Here is a 23,748-nt window from a genome sequence, read left to right as displayed (position 1 = left end):
CCGGTGGTGCGTAGGAGGTCCCTGGTGCAACTAAAAGATTTCCTGAGAGGAGGAAGAACGCTTTCGTCAGGTGCATTGGGTATAAATACATTATGAGATAAGTTGACCTCGTTGTGAAAACGTGAATCTTGTGGGTTTCTACGTGGACACAGGCCACCACCCACCGCGGGTTCGAGCTTCGCGCGAGCCAAGGGCCCCGATCAGCCGTCACCACACACACACTGGGACACCGATGCAGCGCACTCAACCTCCGCTGGGAGGAGAGCGATTCGCCGCAAAGAAATAGGCCTCCAAGTTCACTAAGGAGACGTTTATTCACGTCGTCCCCTAGCAGATACACAAACACTCAATAGTCACCCCGTCCCGGGGGCGCGCGAGGAGCAAGGCTCCGCTGCGCGCACGAAGCGACTCGAGTAATGCGCACCGCTAGCACGCCGCTGCAGGAGAATGTCCCCGCGGCAGTGCTGTGATCTCTCTCTCGTGTCGACCGTTGGGCCGGTTGCGAGAGAGAGTGGGCATTCAACGCAAGGTACGCCTGTCAGAGGTCGCTGGACCCCGCTGGACAGTCTCGAGCCGCTGCAGGTCAGAGGACACGTGCGAGCGAGCTCGAGTAAGCACTGGTCCGAACGGCAAAGGCCGGCAGGGACAAACAGTAACGTACGCACCTTACGCTGTCTCGGAGGGATCCCTCTCTCTGGGCCCCCGCTCGGACGGTCGCGCGGCGCGCGGCCGCCCAAAGCGGGGTCCCGAATTCCCGCCAAAAGGCGCCAATGGCAAAGGCCCTTGGGGAGCCGGGGCGGAGCTGTGGCTAAATGACAGTGATTAGTCACCCAGCCGCCTCTCCACCGCCTGAGGCGGGAGCAAGGGAAAGAGGAGAAACAACGCGGGCGGCCGGCACAGCCGCGCAAAGGCGACGGCGGAAAGCCAGATTCCCACATCCCCCTCTCCTTAAATGCCCTCCTACCCATCGGCAAAGCACGCGGCCAAAATAAAGAAATCAATACACAAAAAAATAAGCTACACTTCAGTTCCAAAATAAAGAAATGAATACACAAAAAAAACTAGCTACACTTCAGTTCCAGCCAGAACAACGTAAGAAAACAAAGGAAAACAAGGCAACAAACAAACACTGCCATACGCTTCAGTAAATCAAAACAGCTTGCAGATAATATACACGGTACCCAAGGCGATTTGAATACAACTGTACAGCTATGTTACAGGTGGATGCCAGCCTCAAAGTTCGATGGCGCGGCCCAGTGGGCCGGTCGGCGACTCACCGCTCGCAGGCTTCAAGTTGAACGGGTTGGGAGGGCCGACGACTGATGGCGGTCTTCTTTCCGTTGATGTAGGGTGCGTTGATGACGACGGGGCCGCGGCAGAGCACTGACCTCGCGCCCTTGGACACATCACGTTCGGGCACAAGACAGTTAGTACACCCCCCTTCACGCCGGCTGATACGGGCGAGGACGTTCGGCGGCGTCCAGATGTGTGACCTTGTCCACAGCGAGGGGTCCTTCTCATCCTCGCGCTCACGCAGAAGGACACAACGGCACAACTCACAGGCGTCGCCTTGGCTCATGGTTACGCGCGCACACAGTCACAGCCGCAACCACGCATACACCGGCAAGTGCGCGGACGCTGGTCGGCGACAACGATCCCCTCATCAGAAGCGTCCAGAGGCGCCGCGGCGAGGGTCAAAGGGTGCACTTTCCGCCCCCCCATCGCCCCAAACGCCCCGCCAACTTCCCCTCCATACGGGCCGCACAAAACTCGCACCGCGACACACGGCTCCTTAACGAGCCAACCACCCACAGTCGGGCCGGAAATGAGAAAAGGCGCGCTGTACAAACGACACCCATCGTTTTCTTCTTGAAGATAAGAGCAAGCACGAGCTGGCTGAAGTTTGCCTATGTACAAGTCTGGTTAAAAAAACTGAACGCCAACGCAGACGCATGTTACCTATGTACACCTGGGTACGTTAGAACAAAAACAGACGAGCAAGCGGGGAAACGAAAGTGGCTAGAAACTGACTCAAACAAAACAAATAAATAAACTGATAAACACACAAGGCTGGAACTGAGCATGCTGCCAAAACAACAACAGAAAAAAAACACACCGTGCTTCACCTGGGTAGGGCCTGACAAGAAAGCTCGCCAGCTAGCTGAGGCTGCGTGCCTTCGGTTGCGGAAAAGTCCGCCGTCCGGCATCAATCACACAGGTGACCGTCGCCTCAGATTGTACCGGTGCTCCGTACGCTTGCGTTCCGCAGCACCAGTTGTGCCTTTGCGCTCGCCTTTGATACCAATGGGTACCGGCGCAAGCTCGTCAGACCGTGACGCGTAGGCCTTCAGGTCATTGAACCCCTGCTTGCTCCTGGGGAAAGGCCCCATCAAATCGCAGGTGGCCATCTGCCACGGACGCACACTGTCAAACGGTTTCATCATTCCAGGCGGCTTGCCGCCCCGTGACTTCACCGCTTGACAGACATGGCAGGAACGGCAATAGCGGAAAATGTCACGCTTCATGCCAGGCCACGTCACCGAATGACTCAGTTTTGCAAAAACTTTGGAGCCACTCAGATGACCGGCCAGTGGTTCGTCATGAGAGAATCGCAAAAGTGCGCCTCTCAGACTTTTGGGGATAACCACCTAGAACGGGTCGATGGACTCGTCATCGGTGGCTATGTACTTCAGCACGAGCCCGTCATTGTCCAGCAAATATGAATCCACGGGGTTCGCCGCGACACACGCTGGCTTCTGCCCCCCTGCGCCCGCTACAATACAAGTAGCGTCACGGCGCTCCGTCTCCCTGAGACCGTCGCTCACCTCGCGACAAAAGGGGTCATTTTGCTGGGCTTTCAGTAGCTCTTACGGCTGAAAACGATTCCAGTCATCCCAGAGGGGAGCATGGTCTCGTCCCCACTCAGGTTTGCAGCCAAAATTTCCGTTCGCGTCGGCAACTCCGAGGCGCTCACGAAGAGCTTTGCCTCTCGTCCGCTTTGCGAAGCGCTGCTCGCCTGGTTAGCGGAATGGGTTAACCCGTTTGCGGGTTCCCCCTCCTTGCCGCCCGGCGGCTCGTCCGCTGTTTCGCCCCCCCCCCCCCCGCCTACAGGCGTCAAGGCGCCGCTGGCGAGTGGGGCACGGGATAGCGCGTCAGCTACCACGTTTGTGCTCCCCTTTCGACACTGCACGGAAAAGTCGTAATGCTGTATCAGGAGAGCCCAGCGCGCCAGCCGACCCGCAGGCTCGCGGAGCTGCATCAGCCAACTGAGCGCACTGCACCCCTGCCTCAGTGGAGGCTTGGGCCGGCTACACGAACGAGGGAGGCAAGGCTCCTAGTTCGATGAGCGGCGTGGTTTCCACAGGGAACCGGGCCAGCGCCTCGCCGTTCCCAGAGCAGAATTGACTGCTCGCGGGGCAAGGCTGCTGCTGTTCGAAACTGCCGGTTGCGGCAGCGTGACACGAACTGCTTTCGCACTGGGCGGAAAGCTTGCACAGCTGAGGCATGCGACCAGCGGATGCACCGCAGGGTGCTTCCGATACAGCTCCAATGGGAGCCGCGTGGTCGACATTTTGGGTTGTCTCACCGTAAACCCCAATGGGGGCCGCGGCCAACCACGGTGTCTAGCTATTCGAAGGAACAGCAGCCAGCGGATCAAACGACGCTACAACTCCGTAGGGAGCCGACATGTAGCTGCCGAGTGCCGCGCTGGGGGTGGTAGACACGGTGCGCAAGCGTGATCGTCAAGGCGACCTGCTCGGCTAATGTGCCATCAAAGGCGTAAGCGCCAATGACTTAGCACGTTGGGCGCCAGTTGTGGGTTTCTAAGTGGACACAGGCCACCACCCACCGCGGGTTCGAGCTTCGCGCGAGCCAAGGGCCCCGATCAGCCGTCACCACACACACTGGGACACCGCTGCAGCGCACTCAACCTCCGCTGGGAGGAGAGCGATTCGCCGCAAAGAAATAGGCCTCCAAGTTCACAAAGGAGACGTTTATTCACGTCGTCCTTCAGCAGTACACACGCACTCAATCGTCACCCCGTCCCGGGGGCGCGCGAGGAGCAAGGCTCCGCTGCGCGCACGAAGCGACCAGAGTAATGCGCGCCGCTAACACGCCGCTGCAGGAGAATGTCCCCGCGGCAGTGCTGTGATCTCTCTCTCGTGTCGGCCGTTGGGCCGGTTGCGAGAGAGAGTGGGCAAACAACGCAAGGTACGCCTGTCGGAGGTCGCTGGACCCCGCTAGACAGGCTCGAGCCGCTGCAGGTCAGAGGACACGTGCGGGCGAGCTCGAGTAAGCACTGGTCCGAGCGGCAAAGCCGGCACGGACAAACAGTAACGTACGCACCTTACGCTGTCTCGGAGGGATCTCCCTCTCGCTGGGCCCCGCTCGGACGGTCGCGGGATCCGCGGCCGCCAAAACGGGTCCCGGATTCCCGCCAAAAGGCGCCAATGGCAAAGGCCCTTGGGGAGCCGGGGCGGAGCTGTGGCTAAATGACAGTGATTAGTCACCCAGCCGCCTCTCCACCGCCTGAGGCGGGAGCAAGGGAAAGAGGAGAAGCGACGCGGTAGGCCGGCACAGCCGCGCAAAGGCGACGGCGGAAAGCCAGATTCCCACAATCTTTGAAGTATTTCGCCTTTATTTAAATCATACTGTTTCGACCTTGAAAATAAGTCCTAGCTCAAATTGTATCTGCATGCGAAATGCCAGTGTATCTCCTGTTTCAACTTTTAAAAAGCAGTAAAAAGCCTCAGGGTGCTTAAACATTGAATGCTGTTTGGGAATATTTTGCGGAAAAACAACGAGGAACCCGGTCCACTATCTTTTCGATGAGCTGCAGAAAACGCCCTAAGCAGCAAGAGTTAGGTTTCTGGAATGCCTAGTAACTCTCTCCTATATTGCTTCTTTACTTCCACACAGACGTCATTGTATTGAAATCATATATCTTAACAAAACATTACATTTACTGTGCCGAGAACACAGGCAGTTTTCTGGGGAGATTAGTCACTGGTTCTGGGAGCACTGTTCTAAAACCAAAACATATTTGCGTTGTGAATAATGACTCGTGTGGAGCTTGTGAATTCATCGATGTTGCGAAACACGGACTTCTGTTTTTCTGTTTTTCTTTTGGGGTCGCTTACGAAGGTGGAATACGTTTGTTGTTCTGTAGAAAGCTCAAACTGGCAGCCGCATCACGTATTCTGGCAGGGCTGAAGATATAAAAGTAAAATATACGAAAGATAATTTCTTATTACTAGGAGCCACAAAAATTAGCCACACGTCTAGAAAAAGTATGTTTTAGCCGCTCTGATACTTCAGTGGTTTTATGGCGCTCGACTCCTCACCAGCAAGGCCCGGGTTCGATCCCCACCGCTGCAGTGACATTTAGATGTTGTTGTTGTTGTTGTGACTGAGAGAAGGATGAAAAGGAAATTGCACGGGCCTGCTACTGGCTCTAGCCAAGCCACCACCGCTGCCACGTGCAGATAGAGGAGAGGTAAGAGATCAGAGGAAAGAGAAAAAGGCAAGAAAAGACGCGCGTCGCAGCAACAACTGCGTCCGCCGGAGCGGACGCTGCTGAAAAAAAACGGATAAGCGGCCGAAGCCGCGCTCGCCGAAGCGAGGACAGATACTCCACCCCTATGGAGGCGAAATGCTACAGGACTGTGTAGTGAGCGATGTCAGTGCACGCTAAAGAACGCCTAGAGATCGAAATTTTCGGAGCTTTTCACTACGGCGCCCTCGTAGCCTTAGCCGCTTTGGGACGTTAAACCATAATAAAAAATAAGTATTTCTCTATATACAAACGGTTTTGCTGCATTCGTATTTTAGTTTCCGTACAGATACGGAAGAGCTGAGAGAGAGCAGTGCACAGCTCGAAACAGGAAATGCAACACCACCCGACTGTTTGCCAAGAATCGCGAGTTGCCATAAACTACGCCCAAAATTCCTACCCAGATTCGATAGTCCGGTCTTCAACGGCTATTCTCAGCAAAAAAAAGTAAAGTACGCGCAATGCCCCAATGGGAATGGCAACTTTTTTGTCACATTTCACACTTTCACATTTCATGGAAAACTCACAAACACATATCTCTTCAAGCAGCAAATTGGTACGTAGTTTCCTGCTTACATTTAATCATGGGTTGTTCTAACATGCAAAGCATGCAGTCATGGAAAACGTAGGGAATTATAAATGTTCTGTTAAGCGCTTGTAGAACATCCTATTCGCCTAATTCTTTTTTAGATAATAAAAATTGCTGTATAATAATAGTAATTAGTTAATAATAACAAAAAGTAGATAATGCTATAGACGTAATAAAAACATCCCCTGAATGGTGGCAACTCTTTGCGACAACTCCCCTTCCGAGCGTGCAGTGACTGCAAATACTGTCTTTTGTTGAAGCTCTTAGCGGCGTGCACTTATTTATCGCTATTTTTGTCTTATATTCCGTGCTTTAGTTGAAAAAAAACCTGCGGAACCGAGCACTAAGCAATACCTTCTAGTGCAGCTCATAAAGGGGACGACGCCGGTCCTGTCCTCTTTCTGTGTTGCGTTAAAAATCAATCCGTCTTGAAAACATGAAGCAACTAGCCCTCAAACAAACGCATCTTAAATGTCCACTGCACAAGCTTCTCAAACGAACCACAACCATACATATGAAGGCACCAAACCTGCGTTTCCAAGCTCCGAAATACTTTTCTGTCCTTTAAAATTACAGCAACTATCAACAAATGTCCACTCTTTCTAGCGTATTTGGGTGGTAATTCTAACAAGTAAATAAGTGTTATCAGGCTTTGGCGCCATGAAAATAATGCAAGGATATCACATTTCATACGCACGTTTTGCATTCGGCAATGAAATAGTATATAAAACGAACTACATTACGAATCATTGAATTATAAAGATTATAATGCAGCAAGAACCACTTTAAGTAACTTCACACTGTGCTTAAAAAGGTTCCCTTTCTGAGAAATATATCTGAAAGCAATTCTCATTTTCCACAGCTGAAGCAGCACTAGTGCAGCTAAGAATGGGTCACTTTACTGTCCCTTGTCAAGTTGGCTTCACTGCTGTTGACCAGGCGGATGTGCTGAAGTACGCATGAAACCTAGGCTGAAGTATTGCTTATGTATAATGCCGCGTAGCACTACAAATACTTTCACTGTTCCATAAAATAATAACTGATCTATAAAATCAACTTTTGCTCGACATGCTGACCAAAAAAAACTTACTATGCAGGACAATGTTTGGCGTCACCTCCATGCGGCGAGGGAAGTCACTTCGGCGCAGGAGCCCAACCCGGTTACCCGAAAGTTTCAGGGTTCGGAGGCGCACAGTCCCTGTGAAGGCACCTTCTACGCTTCTGATGTTGTTCCAGGACAGCAGGATAGAATTTAGGTATCCATTTTTTCCAAACTCTCCGTTTGCCAAATTTTGTACTGAATTCATGGTTGCGTCAAAGTGCTCTAAGCTTGGAAGGTTTCTTAACGATGCATTAAGTGAAAGAAGCTGGTTCCTTTGCAGTAGAAGTTTAGTCAAAGTTACAAGTCCTTTGAAAGCATCTCTTCCAAGCCATTGTATATTGTTTCGGCTCAAATCGATCTCCAACAAAGCAGTGTTCTCTTTGAATGTGTGGTCTGGAACGTGAGAAATAAGATTATATCTTAGGAACAGATGCATCAAAGACCTGAGACCAGAAAAGGAATCGGCGATAGAAGTGATGCGATTTGATGATAGGTTTAGCTTTCTGAGCCGGGGTGTGTTTTTAAATGTCCCCATCACACTGCTTAACCTGTTCTGCGCCAAGTTAACGTGTTCTAATCTTGAACCAGTAGCAAACACAGTCTCGTTTAGGTCGCTTATGCTGTTCCGAGACAGGTCGACGCGAATCATTCGGTCAAGCGCTTTGAAAGCTCCAGGTTGCACGTTAGTTATTGTGTTACAGCTTAAAACGAGAACTTGAACATTCCGATTTGACGAGGCGAACACAGGCACGACACCTATGCTGTTTTCCTCCAGGTTGAGGTACTTCAGGTCGGGCATCCTAGATGACACAAGTTTCCCAATATCCGTTATCAAGTTGCTCCGCAGAAAAAGTGTCTGAAACGAAAGAGCATAAGGTACAGCGGTTACATTTAACAACATATGGAGTGGCTCTATACTGAAGACACCTGAGAGGGAACAGTCTTAAGCGACTTGGCTACTATTTGTCTTCACTAAATCTCTCACCTTAAATAAAACATGTGGTGATGTGGCGGTTAAAGTGAGGTGGCGGTCACAGTTTGAAAGCAGTACCATAGCACGATAGCCATCGTGACAAATGCGCATAGATCTTTGCCTGAGTCGTAAAGTTGCGGAAGTCGTCATACCAGGAGCTGTTTTCTGGCACAGGTAGAATTCACCTACAAGGAGATCTGCCCCTTCTTGCTAATAGCAATTCGGCACCGGTTGTCCCAACTTCCATGCGGTGATACATAAGGTCACTATCATGACGCACAAAGTGAGCGTAAATATTGGGCGTGACCACATCGACCGAAGTAGATCCTCCGACTGCATCAGGTGAGCTTCGGTAATACACCCGCCGTCAGCTTGAGGAGTGCCGGCATGTCCTTGGCATCGCATGAACAGTATGCCGAAAAGTGGAGGCCAAATATAAACAGCGCTGGGCGTGGAAATTACCGAAAACCTCAGGCTGCTCAATACGAATGATTCTATGTGGCCTCCGTGGGCATCATGGCGACCAACTTTCAAGGCAGAATATATTGCGGCACAGCGTACTTTCCGTAATCATGCTCCGCTACAACGCTTTGTAGTTGCTACGGATTGTCCCTATGCTTTTGGGAGGGAAGTACGCTTAGTGCTCCAAGCTGTAGCGTTGGCTTTGCCATAAACGTCTTTTTGTGAAGCCACTGATGGGCGCCGCTGCCTCTGCGCAAAATAGCTTTTTTCGAACCGGCACGTGGCCTATATATCCTGTTAGAGAAATCCTGCCTCCCTTCCCACAATGTCAATGTCCTTATACTCGGGCTATTGTCAAAAGTCATAACGAAACCTGTCAAATGTGCTGCAGCTAACCTTCTGAAACAAAAAATGTTGTAGGCTACGCGATATATCCAGGATCGCCAAAGCTTTGTATTCGAAGTCTTTGGCGCCTGTTTGTTTTGACGTGTGTCAGGGTTGTGAGCATTGTGATGCGTTCGCAATTTTCACTTTACCCCGTTCAGTGCGCGTGTTGATCATGTGTTTAAAAGTGCTGAAGGTGCCATTCAACCCATTATTTAGATGAAATGCTGCATCGGAAGCTAAACCTTTCCTACACGAAGCAATAGCCTGTAGTTTCGAATGCACGGCCGCTTCCGCAGCCGTGGAGTGCTTTGCTCTTGATGGTCATCGATGAAAACACTGATGCCTTACGATATGTAACTCACCGTTACCTAATCCGAATAGAGGGTATAACGAATGCCGTCGGCGTTATTCTCAGGAGCATCGCTTCATTTGAAGCCCGATGTACGGTTCAGTATTTGTACCCAGATGGATAGATATAGAAACCCTGCAGTCCTCCCAGTACTCACCAGGAGCCACGCTCCCACAATATTAAAAACGTGGCTGAATGGCACAGTGTAACCGTTGGTCTTTTCGGACCTTGCAAACCGGCTGGCTTTTGAGTGAGTATTCGGAAAGAGGGAAGGAAGAAAGGGGCATGTAAAATCGAGCACGTGAAATACTTCGCCGAGCGCGAGGCTGGTGTTTAACCCATTCCGTCGGTCTCTGAAAAGGTGTACGTAGACCATACAGGCAGTTGTGTTAATAAACGCTCGCAGGAACATAAAAACTGCCTAGTAGGGGGAGAACCAGGAAGGTATTTGATACTTCATCGCTGAAGCTGCAAAAAGTGCAAAATAACTATGCCGATGTGAAAGCATGTCACCATTTTGGTCATGTCTCTCTACACAATGAGCAAAGACTTGCCTACCTAGACGTTATGTAAGGGTTAACAAAGGATGAGAGTATATGAAGGCGCTCATGCATCGGATGTCTTGCGCGGTAACTTCCGTTTTCAATAAAGAACAGCTGAATGTCTAACGCCCGCCTGTGTCTAACGTCTCTTCTTTTGTGTGTGCGCGTCCTTTGTATCCACGGGGACCTTCTATTGCAATTTATAGATGCACCAACTGGACCAAGAGCTACCTCTATTGTTCATCTTCCCAGTAGTTCAAGTTTCCACTTTTTACAACCCGTAATTAGTGCTTTGTGAGCTAAATTTTTTCTCCACTAGCGCATGTATTTTCGATTTCTGTTCAAGCTTTCACCTAAGCGCCGTAGGGTTCGCTTTTTTTTTCATTTACCGTCGTTGCAGCTTGGGCACGTTGGTAGGACATGATATGAAAACTTAGCGCACTGCCAGACGTAGGCGGTCTTTCGTTTTGTTGTTGGCCTCGCCTGTTCTGTCCTCGCCTGTACTGTCCTCGTCTGTTCTGTCCTCGTCTGGTTGTGCGCTTAAACTTTAATTTCATTTGCAGAAAGTTGTAGGCCGCCATCGTGTTTTTTGTGGGTTTGCACTAGCGCTAGGTGTTAACACACTTGACTAAAAGTGAACCGTTTGGACTAGTGCACAATATGTTTTACGCACGAAAGCTGTCAGTACTCGCGTTCTGAGAAGAGTTATGTTGATAATGGTCAAACGCACTTATGGTCACTCCCACGTAATTGCTGGAACAGAAAAAAAAGAGGCTGATGTTTGTGTTCATCGCTACATCGGACGGCATGCACGGTCGTAAGACACTGCCAAGCGCTTAAAAACGCCACACACATGCCACGTGCGCAACTGTGTTAAAAGAGTTAAAACCGTGTGTTAAAACGGGTTAACAGTACTTGTTACGAAGAGTGCACCAGAAGTAAGCATTTTAGTGAGTGGCCACCTAAACAGTACATGGAACGAAAGCGATAAACATGGGTTTGAAACAAGCAAAGATGGACAAAAGAACATGTACGTTACGTTGCTCTGAGTGAGTTGCGCAGCTTCTGCGCATAACTTAAGCTTGCTCAATTATCCTTTTTTTTTGCATTGGTCTATAGACTTTCGAAAAAGCCTGCCCCTGCTTTTTTGCTTATCTTTAGGCATCAGAAGAAAATTTTCTTAAAGATGGATTTTCTTGAGTGAAAAGAATTTTTTTTATCCTGGCAAAGAGGTTTGGTTTTCGAGGTACTTAGGGGGTTCAGCTCTCCTACCGGACGCCTAAATATATCATTAACGGCGTAACAACATCAGCAAACGTAGAATGTATGCCCGATAATGACACCTTGGGAAAAACCCATGTAACATGCATTTTTAATAAAGAATTAAAGAAGCAGATTTCGGACAAATTCCAAGCATGTTTATGTCGTTTGTGGTCAACAAAAAGCTTAAAGCGGCAGGAAGAAACACAACGTACATCGAAGGCAAATCTCCACAAAAATATTGGATAAATTTGCGCTCACAAAATTGCTGCCTAATCATACGCGATTTAATGATTAACATACTCTGGAATTTCTTTTTACCTTACTTTGAAACTAAGTTTATCGTTTGCCTGCAACTTTGCGGACAAGGTCCGAAATTGTAGGGGGCACTGTCTTTAGTATGCGCCATAGCAACCCCGTTTAGAGGTTTCTACAGAATCAACATCGGTTCCAGTGAGCCGGGTATTGCGTTAAATTGGTGCGCTGCTCACTCAGTTTTGTCAGTAATCATCCGCAAAAATGCACTCAGTGGAACTTGAAGCGTAAAAACACTACATGAGCCACTAAGTACCCCTCATCACTTCGGAGCAGCAAAGTTACTCTTAAGTCATTGTCATTTCCGTTCTGCGGTGTGAAAAAACAAATCGCTCCGCTATACTAATCCATTTTGATCTTGCTCCGGGAAAGAATTCTGAAAGGAGAAGCAAGCAGGAAGGTGCTCACTTCCATCTCCTTTGCCTTCGCGCTAAGATCAAAGGTACGTCACATCGGCAGTCTGGAACATGTTCGCCTTTTAGATGCAACTGTAAGTCGGAGAAAAGTCCAAAATAGATGCTTACCTGCAAGGAGCTCAAGCCGTCAAAGAGGCCGTTCAGTTCCTTGATACGGTTTTTCCCTATATGCACTTCTCTCAGATTTATTGTTTTCATGAAAAGAATGGGCGGGAGGTGCTCGATCCTGTTGTGCGACAATACCAGGTGCTCCAGCTTGGGCATTCCCATCAGATATCCTTCCCTCACCTCTTCAATGCTGTTGTATCGTAGGACGAGCTTCCGTAGTTCAGGTAATAGCAGTGGCCCTTGAAGAATCTTGAAGGCGTTCATCGTCGCAATGATGCATCGCAAGCCCTTCGCGGCGCTTAAACCGCTTGGTAGAGAGTTTAGCATAGTTTTCTTCAAGTGAATGTTGGAAATTTTATTTGCAGAACCTGCAGCAGTTTCTCTGATGTCGCGCACGGGGCAATTAAAGATATCGAGTTCATTTATCGTGCGATTGTATAGAAAATTATCCGGCAGCTCGGTCAGTGAGACGTTGAGGAACGTGAGTGTTCTGAAAGCGATACCCTCTAATGCGTCCATATCTGTGCCAATTTCCTGAGGGTTGGTAACATGACTGCACGACGCGACAGCTCCGGTCTTTGAGACGACGCAGGTGCATCGCTGAAGCGCCGGACAAGTAGTGTTTTTTAACCTCCACCGAGATGCAAACACGAGAGTGCACGAAGTCGCCAAGATGCAGGCAAGTGTGTTGAAACAGAAAGCACGCATTTTGAGCAAAGAAAGTATCCAAGGAATTTCGCATGCATTACTTTCTTCTCTTTTTTCCTCTTTTAATGTACTGGCCCCACCCAAGGCCGATGCTCAAAGAAGGCGCACTTCGACGGAGACAGAGGAAAGCACAGTGAAGGCCGGAGTCACGGCGCTGATAAGTATGCCTCCTGGCCTACTTCTAGCAATAGATTCAACGAACGCTGCACCTTGTGAACAATGGTATGCACATGAAGACCGGTAAACAGTGGTGACGAGTGTCTTCACAGCCCGTACTATTATTGTTCTTGCCAAAGAAGCAATGCAAGTCAACTGAGAACGGTTCATGCCGAGAAGGAACGTAACGAAGACGTGGCTTATCGTCTCTTCACATACCTTGCATTCGCCGACAGCCTTGTCGGCTAGTAGTCCGCGCACAATAAACGGGCATTTTACCCAGTAATATGCCACCCGAAAAACTCACACCAAGCTTACTTTCTTTGTAGTTCAGCGCTTTCTTGTTTGATGGCGCACACGGTCTCGAAGAACACTGCTGGGACCCGGTTGCCGAACTCTAACTCCTCAGACGCTATGCCCAGACACGTGCTAGACAGGAAGAGCAGATAAGTGTTATTGCGAGCATGCAGAGAAAGATTAAAAGAGGAGCGGGGAACTGTGAGGGAGTTGGAGAAAGTTTGACGTGCTCCGCCGCATTCGAAGGAGATGCGTTGAAGCCGAAGGAAGTCCTGCATCCGCTTGCTTTGGAGATCCGGTGGCGTAAGAAATACAGCTGTGTGGTTTCTTAACGGAGATACGTCTGTCCTCGCCAAAATATAACAGGAATCAAAAGTATACACACTTTTCATCCTATGAACATACCAGAAGTCGTCAACGGAAATATTTTTTTGTTTCTGCCGCAGCACACCGCAAAATAACAAATGTAATTTTCCTGCTCGCGCTGATCTGGGTTCAATCAATGCCGGCCATTCATTGGCCGATAGATGAAAAAAGTTAGCATGCTTCCGCCTAATTGTGTTCAGGAAAGTAAAAACAGCGCTAAATTGTACACAAACCACACAGAAACACGGACAGGACAGGCGCTAACTCCAACTAAGTTTGTTGAAAGCCACATGTTGCATACATATCGCGCGAAGAATGTGAACGCATGCGCATTTTTTACACACACACACACACACACACACACACACACACACACACACACACACACACACACACACACACACACACACACACACACACACACACACACACACACACACACACACACACACACACACACACACACACACACACACAAACACACACACACACACACACGCACGCACGCACGCACGCACGCACACACACAGACACAGACACACACACGCACGCACGCACACGCACACGCACACACACACGCACACGCACACGCACACGCACACGCACACACACACACACACGGACACGCACGCACGCACACACACACACACACATGCACACGCACACACGCACGCACGCACACGCACACACACAGACAATAATTTCTCATAATCGCATATTTTTTTAACAATCTGTGCTCACTTAATCGTAGGGAGATAGAAGGGGTGCTTACGCACATGCCACCCCTCTCTTTGATAAAAAAAGGCTTCTGAGAGCTCGGGAGCTAATCTATCCTTACTTCTGGTTAGAATTTTAATCTCTTCAAGTCGTGGTGCACAGTGCTTTTTATTTTCATCAATGCAAGAGCGGCAATGGGCGGGTAGGTTTTCGAACGAATCTGAGGCGTTCCCTAACGACCTTCTATGTTCCCCGGCACGCTCGTTGACACAGCGTCCAGTCTGACCGACGTACACCTTGCCACATGTAAGGGGGATCTCGTAGACCACTCCCGTGACACACCTTACGTAGGGCTTTGAGTGCTTCTTACCACACCCAAATGTTCCTTTAGCACCGCTGCTAGTCTTGGAGCCCGTCTTGGCCAATTTGCAGGGGGTGGGGAAGACCATGGGGACTCCGTACTTGTTGCCAACTCATTTTAAATTGTGGGACACCTTGTGCATATACGGTATCATCACTGGTTTGGCTTCACCGAAAGGTTCTTTCCGCTGTTGCCCTTTTGGGTTTCCCTTAATTTTTTGCAGCAGTGCCTCGGTTACAGCAGCCAAGACGTGGTCAGAGAACCCTGTTTTACGCAGTGTGTTCACCTCGCCCTGGAAGCTCGCCCGCATCATGTGAGAGCGCGACTTGAAGAGTGCTCATTCCATAGAAATGGTGGCGATAACCCTATTAACAGTTTTGGATTGAGCCGAATCAGACGGTAAAAAATCTTTCTTTTCCCTGGGCACGTAGCGCCAGCAAGCACTTCAGTCTCTCAGCTTAATATGAAGGTCCAAAAACTTACTGGAGGCGGTACTGCTCAGGAAGCTCAAATGTGAAAGCGAGCCCCTTCCCATGTTTGCGAACATTTCTAAAATTTTCATGGCAGTCTCCTCATAGCGGCCTGTGTCATGTCTCTTTAAAATCACTGAAAAATCATCAACATGTCTAAAAATCATTAGGACAGTTCCGTCGTCATTTAGTGATGCCACAATGTTGTCGATGAATGAGAGAAAAATGTTATATAAAACTGGCGCGACCCATGAGCCGATGCAAATGCCCTGCCATTGTAGGAACCGCCGGTTGTCAAACTGGATGAAGGTTGACTTAATATAAAACTCTAAAAGATACATAAATTATCTACACTCACTCTTGCCTTATTTTGAAATGCAATAGTGCCGCTTGCTTCAATACATTGTCGAACAGCAATGAACCGGTCGCTATGGGGCACAGAGTAAAAAAGATCTACAACATCTATAGAGAAGGCGTAACCAACCTCCTTTACCCTCTCCAACACGCCCTCTACATACCGTATGATTCGGCTCAATCCAAAACTGTTAAGAGGGCTATCGCCACCCTTTCTATGGAATCAGCACTCCTCAAATCGTGCTCTCACATGATGCGGACAAGCTTCCAGGGCGAGGTGAACAGACTGAGTAAAGCAGGGTTCCCTGACCACGTCTTGGCTGCCGCTCTCTGGCCACTGCAAGGCCGCATTAAGCTATCGCTGCAGCCGATCACGCCTCGTGTTAACCTGCACCACACTCTTGCGCTGTTCATTGCACATCGCCGTTGTCACAAAATTCGGCGCATTTTAGGAACAAACAAAGAAAAACCGCCGCGCGCACGGCGTCTCGCCGGCGCGAGCCAAACGGGAGAGAGGGAAAGTTCCGCCGAGCGCGTGCCTCTCTCTCCACCGCCACAGCGTGTGCCGAGGGGATGAGTCATCCACGCCGATTATTCTCGAACATGCGAGTCGGTTCTACGGCTGACGGGGGGAAAGGGCGTAGCCTTGCGTGCACTAAGACACGTCCCCCTCGCCCGTCGGCGTCGGCGCCGCTCAAGAACACGCTCGAAACTTCGAGATGCGACCCCCGACCTCTGACCAATGGGGACGCGCGGCCGGTGAGAAGAGGAAAGGGAGACAGCACTGCCAATATTGCGTGTATGTGCGCGCCTACTTTGGCGCATACAACAAACAGACGTGAGCGAGCCTATAAAAGAAGGACGCTGAAAGCTATCAGTCAGTCCGGACCGGCGTTTAAGCTTCGGAGAAGCGCGCCCGTTCGACTCCCGGGGAAAACACCACTCGGCCAGCCACGGACCAACGAGGCAACGTTCGCCAGTGTGCGGGACGGCATCGTCATGGAACTCTGGTCGTCGGACTGCCGCAGTGCCCGGTGAACAAATTGTGTTTTGTTTGTTTACCTCTCTCTCGTGTGTTAGTGCACTTCAGGTGCAATATTGCCTTTGTATTGCGTTCTCTCTCGAGTTTAACTTTGCACGTGTTGCATTGTTCAATTAATCACTTTGTTTGTGTCTGTACTAGTGATTGTGAAACCCTCGGTATCGTCTCAATTGCTGTATAAACTTTGTTATTGTTTGTGAACCTTTGGCTCCGACCCATTCTCTGGCTTGCGACCAGCGAAAGCTGGGCACCGAACGCCCAAAAACCTCTTGTCACTTGGTGGCTGGTCTCCGCTGAGTTTGCCACGCTGAGTCGAGGGCATCTCCTTCGAGTCCGAGACCGCTACCCCCACACGCTCTAAGGGTGTCTGGGAGCTTCCCACTTAAAAGTGCGCGAAGTGAGGGTGACAATATATTCTGGCGTCCGCGACAGGACGTTTGGTGTTGCAAGCACAGAGAACGGAGAAAGAGTCGGAAGGAGTTTACGAATCGTAAACGAGTGTTAGCAGCAGAGCGATATTGTGAGGTGCCGCGCCGAAGCGGTTAGTGATGTTCACCGTTTAGAGGTATTCATTGCCTTGAATGTAGAGTTCGGTCTAAAAGATGAGCTTTAAGGAGCTAAAGGAGCTAGTAGAGGTCGGTCTCCAGATGGGGATGACCGGAGCCGAACTGCGAGAATGGGTGGACCAGGAAAGAGAGAGGGCTCGAGAAGAAAGAGAGAGAGAAAGACAGCGCGCTAGAGAAGCCGCTGAGAAAGAGAGGCAAAAGAAACGAGAAGAAGAACAGAGAGAACGTAAAAAGAGAGAGGAAGAGGCCGAAAGGGCTTTTGAAAGAGAGATGGCAATCATTCAGCAGAAGCTTGCCGAAATTCGGCGTTCGAGGAACGTCAGAGATCCAGTGGAGCTTAACCCCGGAGAGGCCGGGTGGAAGACTAACGAGTCTGATTTGTTGACAACCACGCAAGAGGTTGCAACTAGCTCCACTAGTGAGAATGAGGTTGTGGAACAGCCTGTTCCTGCAACTGAAACCACTGAGAGTGAAGAGCAGACCAGAGGGTCGCTTCCTCAGGAAATTGATTGTGTAGCTACTACTGAGGTAGTAAGCACTGATGTAAAGGCCAACCTGACGCTTCAGTCAGAGGGAAGCCTAGGGCAGCCGCCTGAGGACGAAAAAGCAGTTCGGATCTATATGGAGGAGTCCGAGTGCTACACCTCTGAGTCCGGCAGTGAAGACCACGAGAAAGAGTGGTTAAATGGCATTGAGTGTGAAAGCTCAGATGAAGTAATACCCGAAGAGAGCGCACTCAGGGAAGACCCGGAAGCCGTTCCGAGTGAACCCTCGAGCAGCGAGGAGGGCTTTCCCGATGATAAGGGCGAGGAAATTGATGCCTATAACGATGGCGAGGAAATTTTCGCCTATGAGGAAGGAGTGGGTGCAGCAGAAGGAAAGCCTTTTTACGGCTGCACACTAAGTGACCAACTGACGGAAAGAATTAAGGAAGGAGAACTGAGCAGTGAGGAGAATAATTCTCCAATGACTCCTGAGCCGAGCTCTGAGCATTGCGCTCGAAGAGTAGGCAGAAAGAAGGAAAGGAAAAAGGACTTGGAAGAAGAAAGCTCAGTGCTCGAAGAACAAGAGAAAGCTGAACGAGTGGCTGCATCGCGAGAGAACAACTCGGATGACGCAATCGTCAGTGAACCGGGCTCAGCCCAAAGAAGAGTTCGGAAGGAAGTAACAAGAAAGAGAAACGAGTCGGACACCACCGAAGGAGGTGAAACCGAAAAGCAGAAGCCCTGGAGAAAATTCAGGAAGAAAAAGAACAGAGACAGAACCAAGCTGAAGACAACCGAGCCGAATGCAAGCGAGCTGCACGAGCATCGCAGCAAAGTGAAAAAGAAGCTGAGACGAGCAAGCCCAGCGTTCAGCAACGACACCGTCAGGAGGCGAAAGCGCAAAGAAACGGGCGCACGCCAAGAAGGGAAACACGGAGAAGTGGAGCCGTCATGAGCGAACTGGCGTAAAATTTGTTCGTAACCGACGCGCTAGCCACAGGAAAAGAAGGGCTCGAAGACTGGCCGCAGAACCAGACAGGAGAACGAGTAGGAAGCGGAGCCAAAACCGCGTTCGGAAGAGAAGCCTCAGCAAAAGGCGGAAAAAGAGTCGAACCCGCGACAGAAAGAAAAGCCGCAGTCGCTTGCGAAAGAGAATTAAAAGCACGACTGAAAGCTTGGGCGAAACAATCCTGTTCCGAGCCCGCTCGGTAGGCCAAACTTGGAAGTTTAGGCGAAAGTGTGCCTTGTATTTGTGTGCTCCATATTTGTAGCCTTGTGTTAATGTACTGCAAAATCGCGGCGTGTACTTATGTACATTGTGAACCCTGCATTGAGTTGTGTACGTGAAAACATCATGGTGTTGATGTAGATATTTTCACATATAGTTTGTGAGCGCATGCATGTGCGCGCGAATTGAACCGCCAAACTGAGGCGTGCTTTGAGGTGCAACCTGTCTATTGCACTGTGTTATGTATGTGAAAGCATCAAGGTATTGATGTGTGTGCTTTGGCATTCGCCATTGACTGTGAGAGCGCATGCATGGGCGCGCGAATTTTGTGTTTTGTGAATATTGTTACACAATATTCTTAAAGGAAGGGGCAGTGTCACAAAATTCGGCGCATTTTAGGAACAAACAAAGAAAAACCGCCGCGCGCACGGCGTCTCGCCGGCGCGAGCCCAACGGGAGAGAGGGAAAGTTCCGCCGAGCGCGTGCCTCTCTCTCCACCGCCACAGCGTGTGCCGAGGGGATGAGTCATCCACGCCGATTATTCTCGAACATGCGAGTCGGTTCTACGGCTGACGGGGGGAAAGGGCGTAGCCTTGCGTGCACTAAGACACGTCCCCCTCGCCAGTCGGCGTCGGCGCCGCTCAAGAACACGCTCGAAACTTCGAGATGCGACCCCCGACCTCTGACCAATGGGGACGCGCGGCCGGTGAGAAGAGGAAAGGGAGACAGCACTGCCAATATTGCGTGTATGTGCGCGCCTACTTTGGCGCATACAACAAACAGACGTGAGCGAGCCTATAAAAGAAGGACGCTGAAAGCTATCAGTCAGTCCGGACCGCCGTTTAAGCTTCGGAGAAGCGCGCCCGTTCGACTCCCGGGGAAAACACCACTCGGCCAGCCACGGACCAACGAGGCAACGTTCGCCAGTGTGCGGGACGGCATCGTCATGGAACTCTGGTCGTCGGACTGCCGCAGTGCCCGGTGAACAAATTGTGTTTTGTTTGTTTACCTCTCTCTCGTGTGTTAGTGCACTTCAGGTGCAATATTGCCTTTGTATTGCGTTCTCTCTCGAGTTTAACTTTGCACGTGTTGCATTGTTCAATTAATCACTTTGTATGTGTCTGTACTAGTGATTGTGAAACCGTCGGTATCGTCTCAATTGCTGTATAAACTTTGTTATTGTTTGTGAACCTTTGGCTCCGACCCATTCTCTGGCTTGCGACCAGCGAAAGCTGGGCACCGAACGCCCAAAAACCTCTTGTCACTTGGTGGCTGGTCTCCGCTGAGTTTGCCACGCTGAGTCGAGGGCATCTCCTTCGAGTCCGAGACCGCTACCCCCACACGCTCTAAGGGTGTCTGGGAGCTTCCCACTAAATGTGCGCGAAAGCTGGGTGACAGCCGTCTTCATCAACTTCATCATCGGCGGTGAGGCAGATTGGATTTTGCGCGGCAGGTGAAAGAATCCTGCGTGTAGGACGCAGCATGAGAACTTTCTCAAGACATGCCGCACTGGTGGAATGATAAGGCTCCTTTTACAAGCGAAAAGGTTCGCATCGGCCAAACAAGCGTATGCATCAATGACAGGCTGCGAGAACACCAGGCTTCCTTCGCTTCTACTGATGGACCAAACTTGTCCCGTCATTGCCATGAGTGCGGCACTACCCGATGTTCAGCAATTTGAAATTCCGTGGCACGGGCAAAGAACAGCGGAAAATTCTCGAAGCTGGCTACATCAGGATGCATGGTGCGATTGCATTAAACTATTTCCGCTCTGCTGGCTCGAAAAAAAAAATGTGCGCTATTATATCACACCGAGACAAAACAGCGCGTGTAACGAAGACACACGAAGAAGAATACGTACAGGTGGGCTAACAACAAAGTTGTTAACAATTTTGTTTTTATTCGCCACTCGTGTACGTCTTTTTCTCCCTGTCCTCATTCTGCGCGCTGTTTTGTTGCACTACGCAGTAACAACTAGGCCGACACCTTGCTCTTGTAAACTTATACAGGGTGTTTCACCTAAGACTTTCTGCAATTTTTAAAAATAAGCTATTTGAATTAGATGCGCGCTTTTTCTGGCATAGCATTGTCAGTGGTGTAGTGCATCATAATGCAGCTAAGACGTGCTAACTAGCAGGCTTGTTAACGAATATTTAATAGTTAACTTTTAAACTATTACCGTTGGGCTCCTTAATTATTGAGAGGCATGCAGCCCACCGTAAGTAATGTCCGTGTCCGCTTTTAGAATTTCAAGAACGCGATTATCTTCGGCGCTGTGGCCCAACAAATTTTGGCTATTTCGACGAGTTACATGCACTGGAGAGGTTGCTTTGCCTGCAAGCTTCTCAAACCGCATGTATTTTGGCGCGATGTAGGCGAAATTTGTTGGGCCACAGCGCCGAGGATAATCGCTTTATCGAAATTCTAAAAACGGATATGGACATTACTTACGGTGGGCTGCATGCCTCTCAATAATTAAGGAGCCCAACGGTAATAGTTTAAAAGTTAACTATTAAATATTAGTTAACCAGCCTGCTTGTTAGCACGTCTTAGCTGCATTATGATGTACTACACCACTGACAATGCTATGCCAGAAAAAGCGCACATCTAATTCAAATAGCTTATTTTTAAAAATTGCAGAAAGTCTTAGGTGAAACACCCTGTATATCACGTGCAATGAATTCGTTGTTCATCTTCCATCTGCTATTGTCGGATGTTTGGTGCTGATTGCTACTGGGTATGCACCATTCGCCTCGCTGGGAAACTGGTTTCCTTCAGTAAACCGTAGTTGTTATTCCGGTCGCCGTAAGTCTGGCTTCCTTTTCTTGTCCTTGAACTGTACGAACGCTTTCCTCATAAGTATCTTTATTCCCGTCTACTACTCATGACGTTGCAGTATCTAGATGTACTTCTTTAAAAACTTCTCAGCTGTGTCGGGATTTATTTGCGAGCATGAAAAATTACTGGTGGGCTATTCGTTATAGCTTTTTGTCCGTAGGTTCTCACTTTGACAGCCTAGCAGTGGCAAGGGTATGCCCAAACACGGAGGTAGTAAGATATCTTTGCCTTGCAATTGTATTTCTGACATTATGCAGGAACAAGGTATTCTTGACAGTACAAAACAAAATCAACCGGGGTCAAGAGGACGTCCAAGTTTGTTACTGCTGCCTTCCCTGTATTTTATATCAGAACTTTATCAGTTTAGTCCGTTTTTTTCGTGCTATCTTGATTTTTTCCTTCCATTGTGCACGCTTGCTGCTGAGGAATTTCAGTGAGCTTTTGCTTCCCCACTGGCTGCACCTTCTCTTTTTGCCTTTCTTCATTTTTCCGGTGTTCCGGGATATTTCTCATGCCTTTTTGTGGTGACGGGCTTACTCTGTCTCTCTCCTTGACACCTCCTTTTTTTCAACTTTCCCGTAATTGGCTGCCTTATGCCACTGTGTTTCTTAACAGTAGTCTTTCGAGGTCAACCAGACTTCCTCTTCATCGTGGTACATCTCCCAGCCCTCTTACCTGGCCAACTATCATTCAAATTCGGGTTCTCCAATTTTTTTATCCTCTCCCTCGATGTGAACGCAAAATATGAACCCTTACCAATGATGACCACACTAGCCCGCACGAAGACAAGTCATCCTGTCGAAACATTGCCAAGCGTACTGAGGCCGCTCTTTCACTTCTGTTCATTTTCTGGGCTGTCATTTATCAATAACATTATCTTGGCACAAAAATTGCAGCTTTATTAGTAAAAAGCTCTAGTCACACTCTGATGCAAAGAAAGCGGCAAATACCTTTAGGAAAGGCTGTCCCGGCTGCTGTTGCTATATTAACAGAAAAGCATAGTTTCTCTTCTATGGTGGGCTTCAGAAACGTGCGCAATCTTTTTTCTTTAATTTTAATAGAATCGATTAGTGGTTGCGCAACCGAACCGGCAATCCACTAAGTGGACTGAAATTTAATAAATATTCTCAGTTCTCTCTCTTACATTCTACCAATAGATATAATTGTAAGCTCTCTCTGAATGCAGCGAATGCCATTGTCTTGGCCTTTATTAAAACCATTTAATTGAAATCCTGTAATAAATACTGCCGACATATCCGACCACTAGAATGGTTTCTGGTGCAAACAGTGTGAACCAGATGCGATGAACTTGCCAGCCTATAAAATTTGAACCAATTTCTTTAGGAAGTTACTAAAAAAGCTTTTTATTGAAATTGTTTCTTTTAACGCACGCAGAGAAACAACACCCTCTCTTTTCAAAATCTTCAAGTCCAAATTCTCCTAATTAGAAATTATAAGGTATAATTCTTTTTTTGTATGTTTGAATTTTTTCCTCGAGTCATGCTGTTATCTACCCGGCAAAACCTTCCAGTGACCCAGGCAGACCTAAATTTGTAGTCGCTCCTTTAGATTGTAAACAAATATTTATTGGTCAATATTGATATATACGCTCGTCGCCATCTCCACGTCGCCGCTTTGTTTGCCCACCGCCGCGAAACTAGGCTGTGCGACAGTTGGAGATGACGTCACCGGACAGTCAACTTCGTGGATACCTTCTGCCCATCATCATGCTGAAGAACAAAGCGTCAGTGTGTGTAGATAATGTTGAAACGGATTCTTTGGTTGACACTGGTGCCCCTGTTTCAGTTATGAGCCTTTCATTTAAGAACCGCCTTCGACAGAAAGTTATATTTATGTGGGACAGAATGAGTACGTTTACTGCGGACTTGGGGGTAAACGTTTAGTTCTGGTTGGTCTGTGCTGATATTAAGTTGTGCTTGGTGACAAGTGCTGCAGAACAAAATTCGTTGTATTGAGACGCGCCGCACATGACGTGATCTTCGGTGTTGACTTTTTGCGCGAGTGTGGTGAAACACTAGACATCAGTGCCGGTAAAATTTGTTGAAAGCCAGACATTATCAACACGTTAGTGGATAATATGTC

At 49.0% G+C, this 23,748-nt stretch overlaps 1 protein-coding gene across 1 annotated transcript in view; it reads right to left on the bottom strand.

Moving 5' to 3' along the window:
- Nucleotides 1-12,771, bottom strand: part of LOC149333235 (uncharacterized) — a 28,068-nt gene extending 15,297 nt beyond the window's left edge. The window contains exons 1-2 of the mRNA XM_089556010.1: nucleotides 12,058-12,771; nucleotides 7,234-8,101 (exon numbers count right to left, since the gene is read on the bottom strand). Coding sequence (XP_089412136.1) covers nucleotides 7,234-8,101; nucleotides 12,058-12,765 — 1,576 coding nt within the window. The 5' untranslated portion in view covers nucleotides 12,766-12,771. The remainder of the gene's footprint in view (nucleotides 1-7,233; nucleotides 8,102-12,057) is intronic.
- Nucleotides 12,772-23,748: the final 10,977 nt, after the last annotated feature.

This window comes from Amblyomma mixtum, chromosome 8, assembly GCF_055824585.1.
Source record: "Amblyomma mixtum isolate Tamu chromosome 8, ASM5582458v1, whole genome shotgun sequence".
NCBI lineage: Eukaryota > Metazoa > Arthropoda > Arachnida > Ixodida > Ixodidae > Amblyomma > Amblyomma mixtum.
The sequence above is the reverse complement of the archived record's forward strand: the minus strand, read 5'-3'. Positions and strand labels throughout refer to the sequence as shown.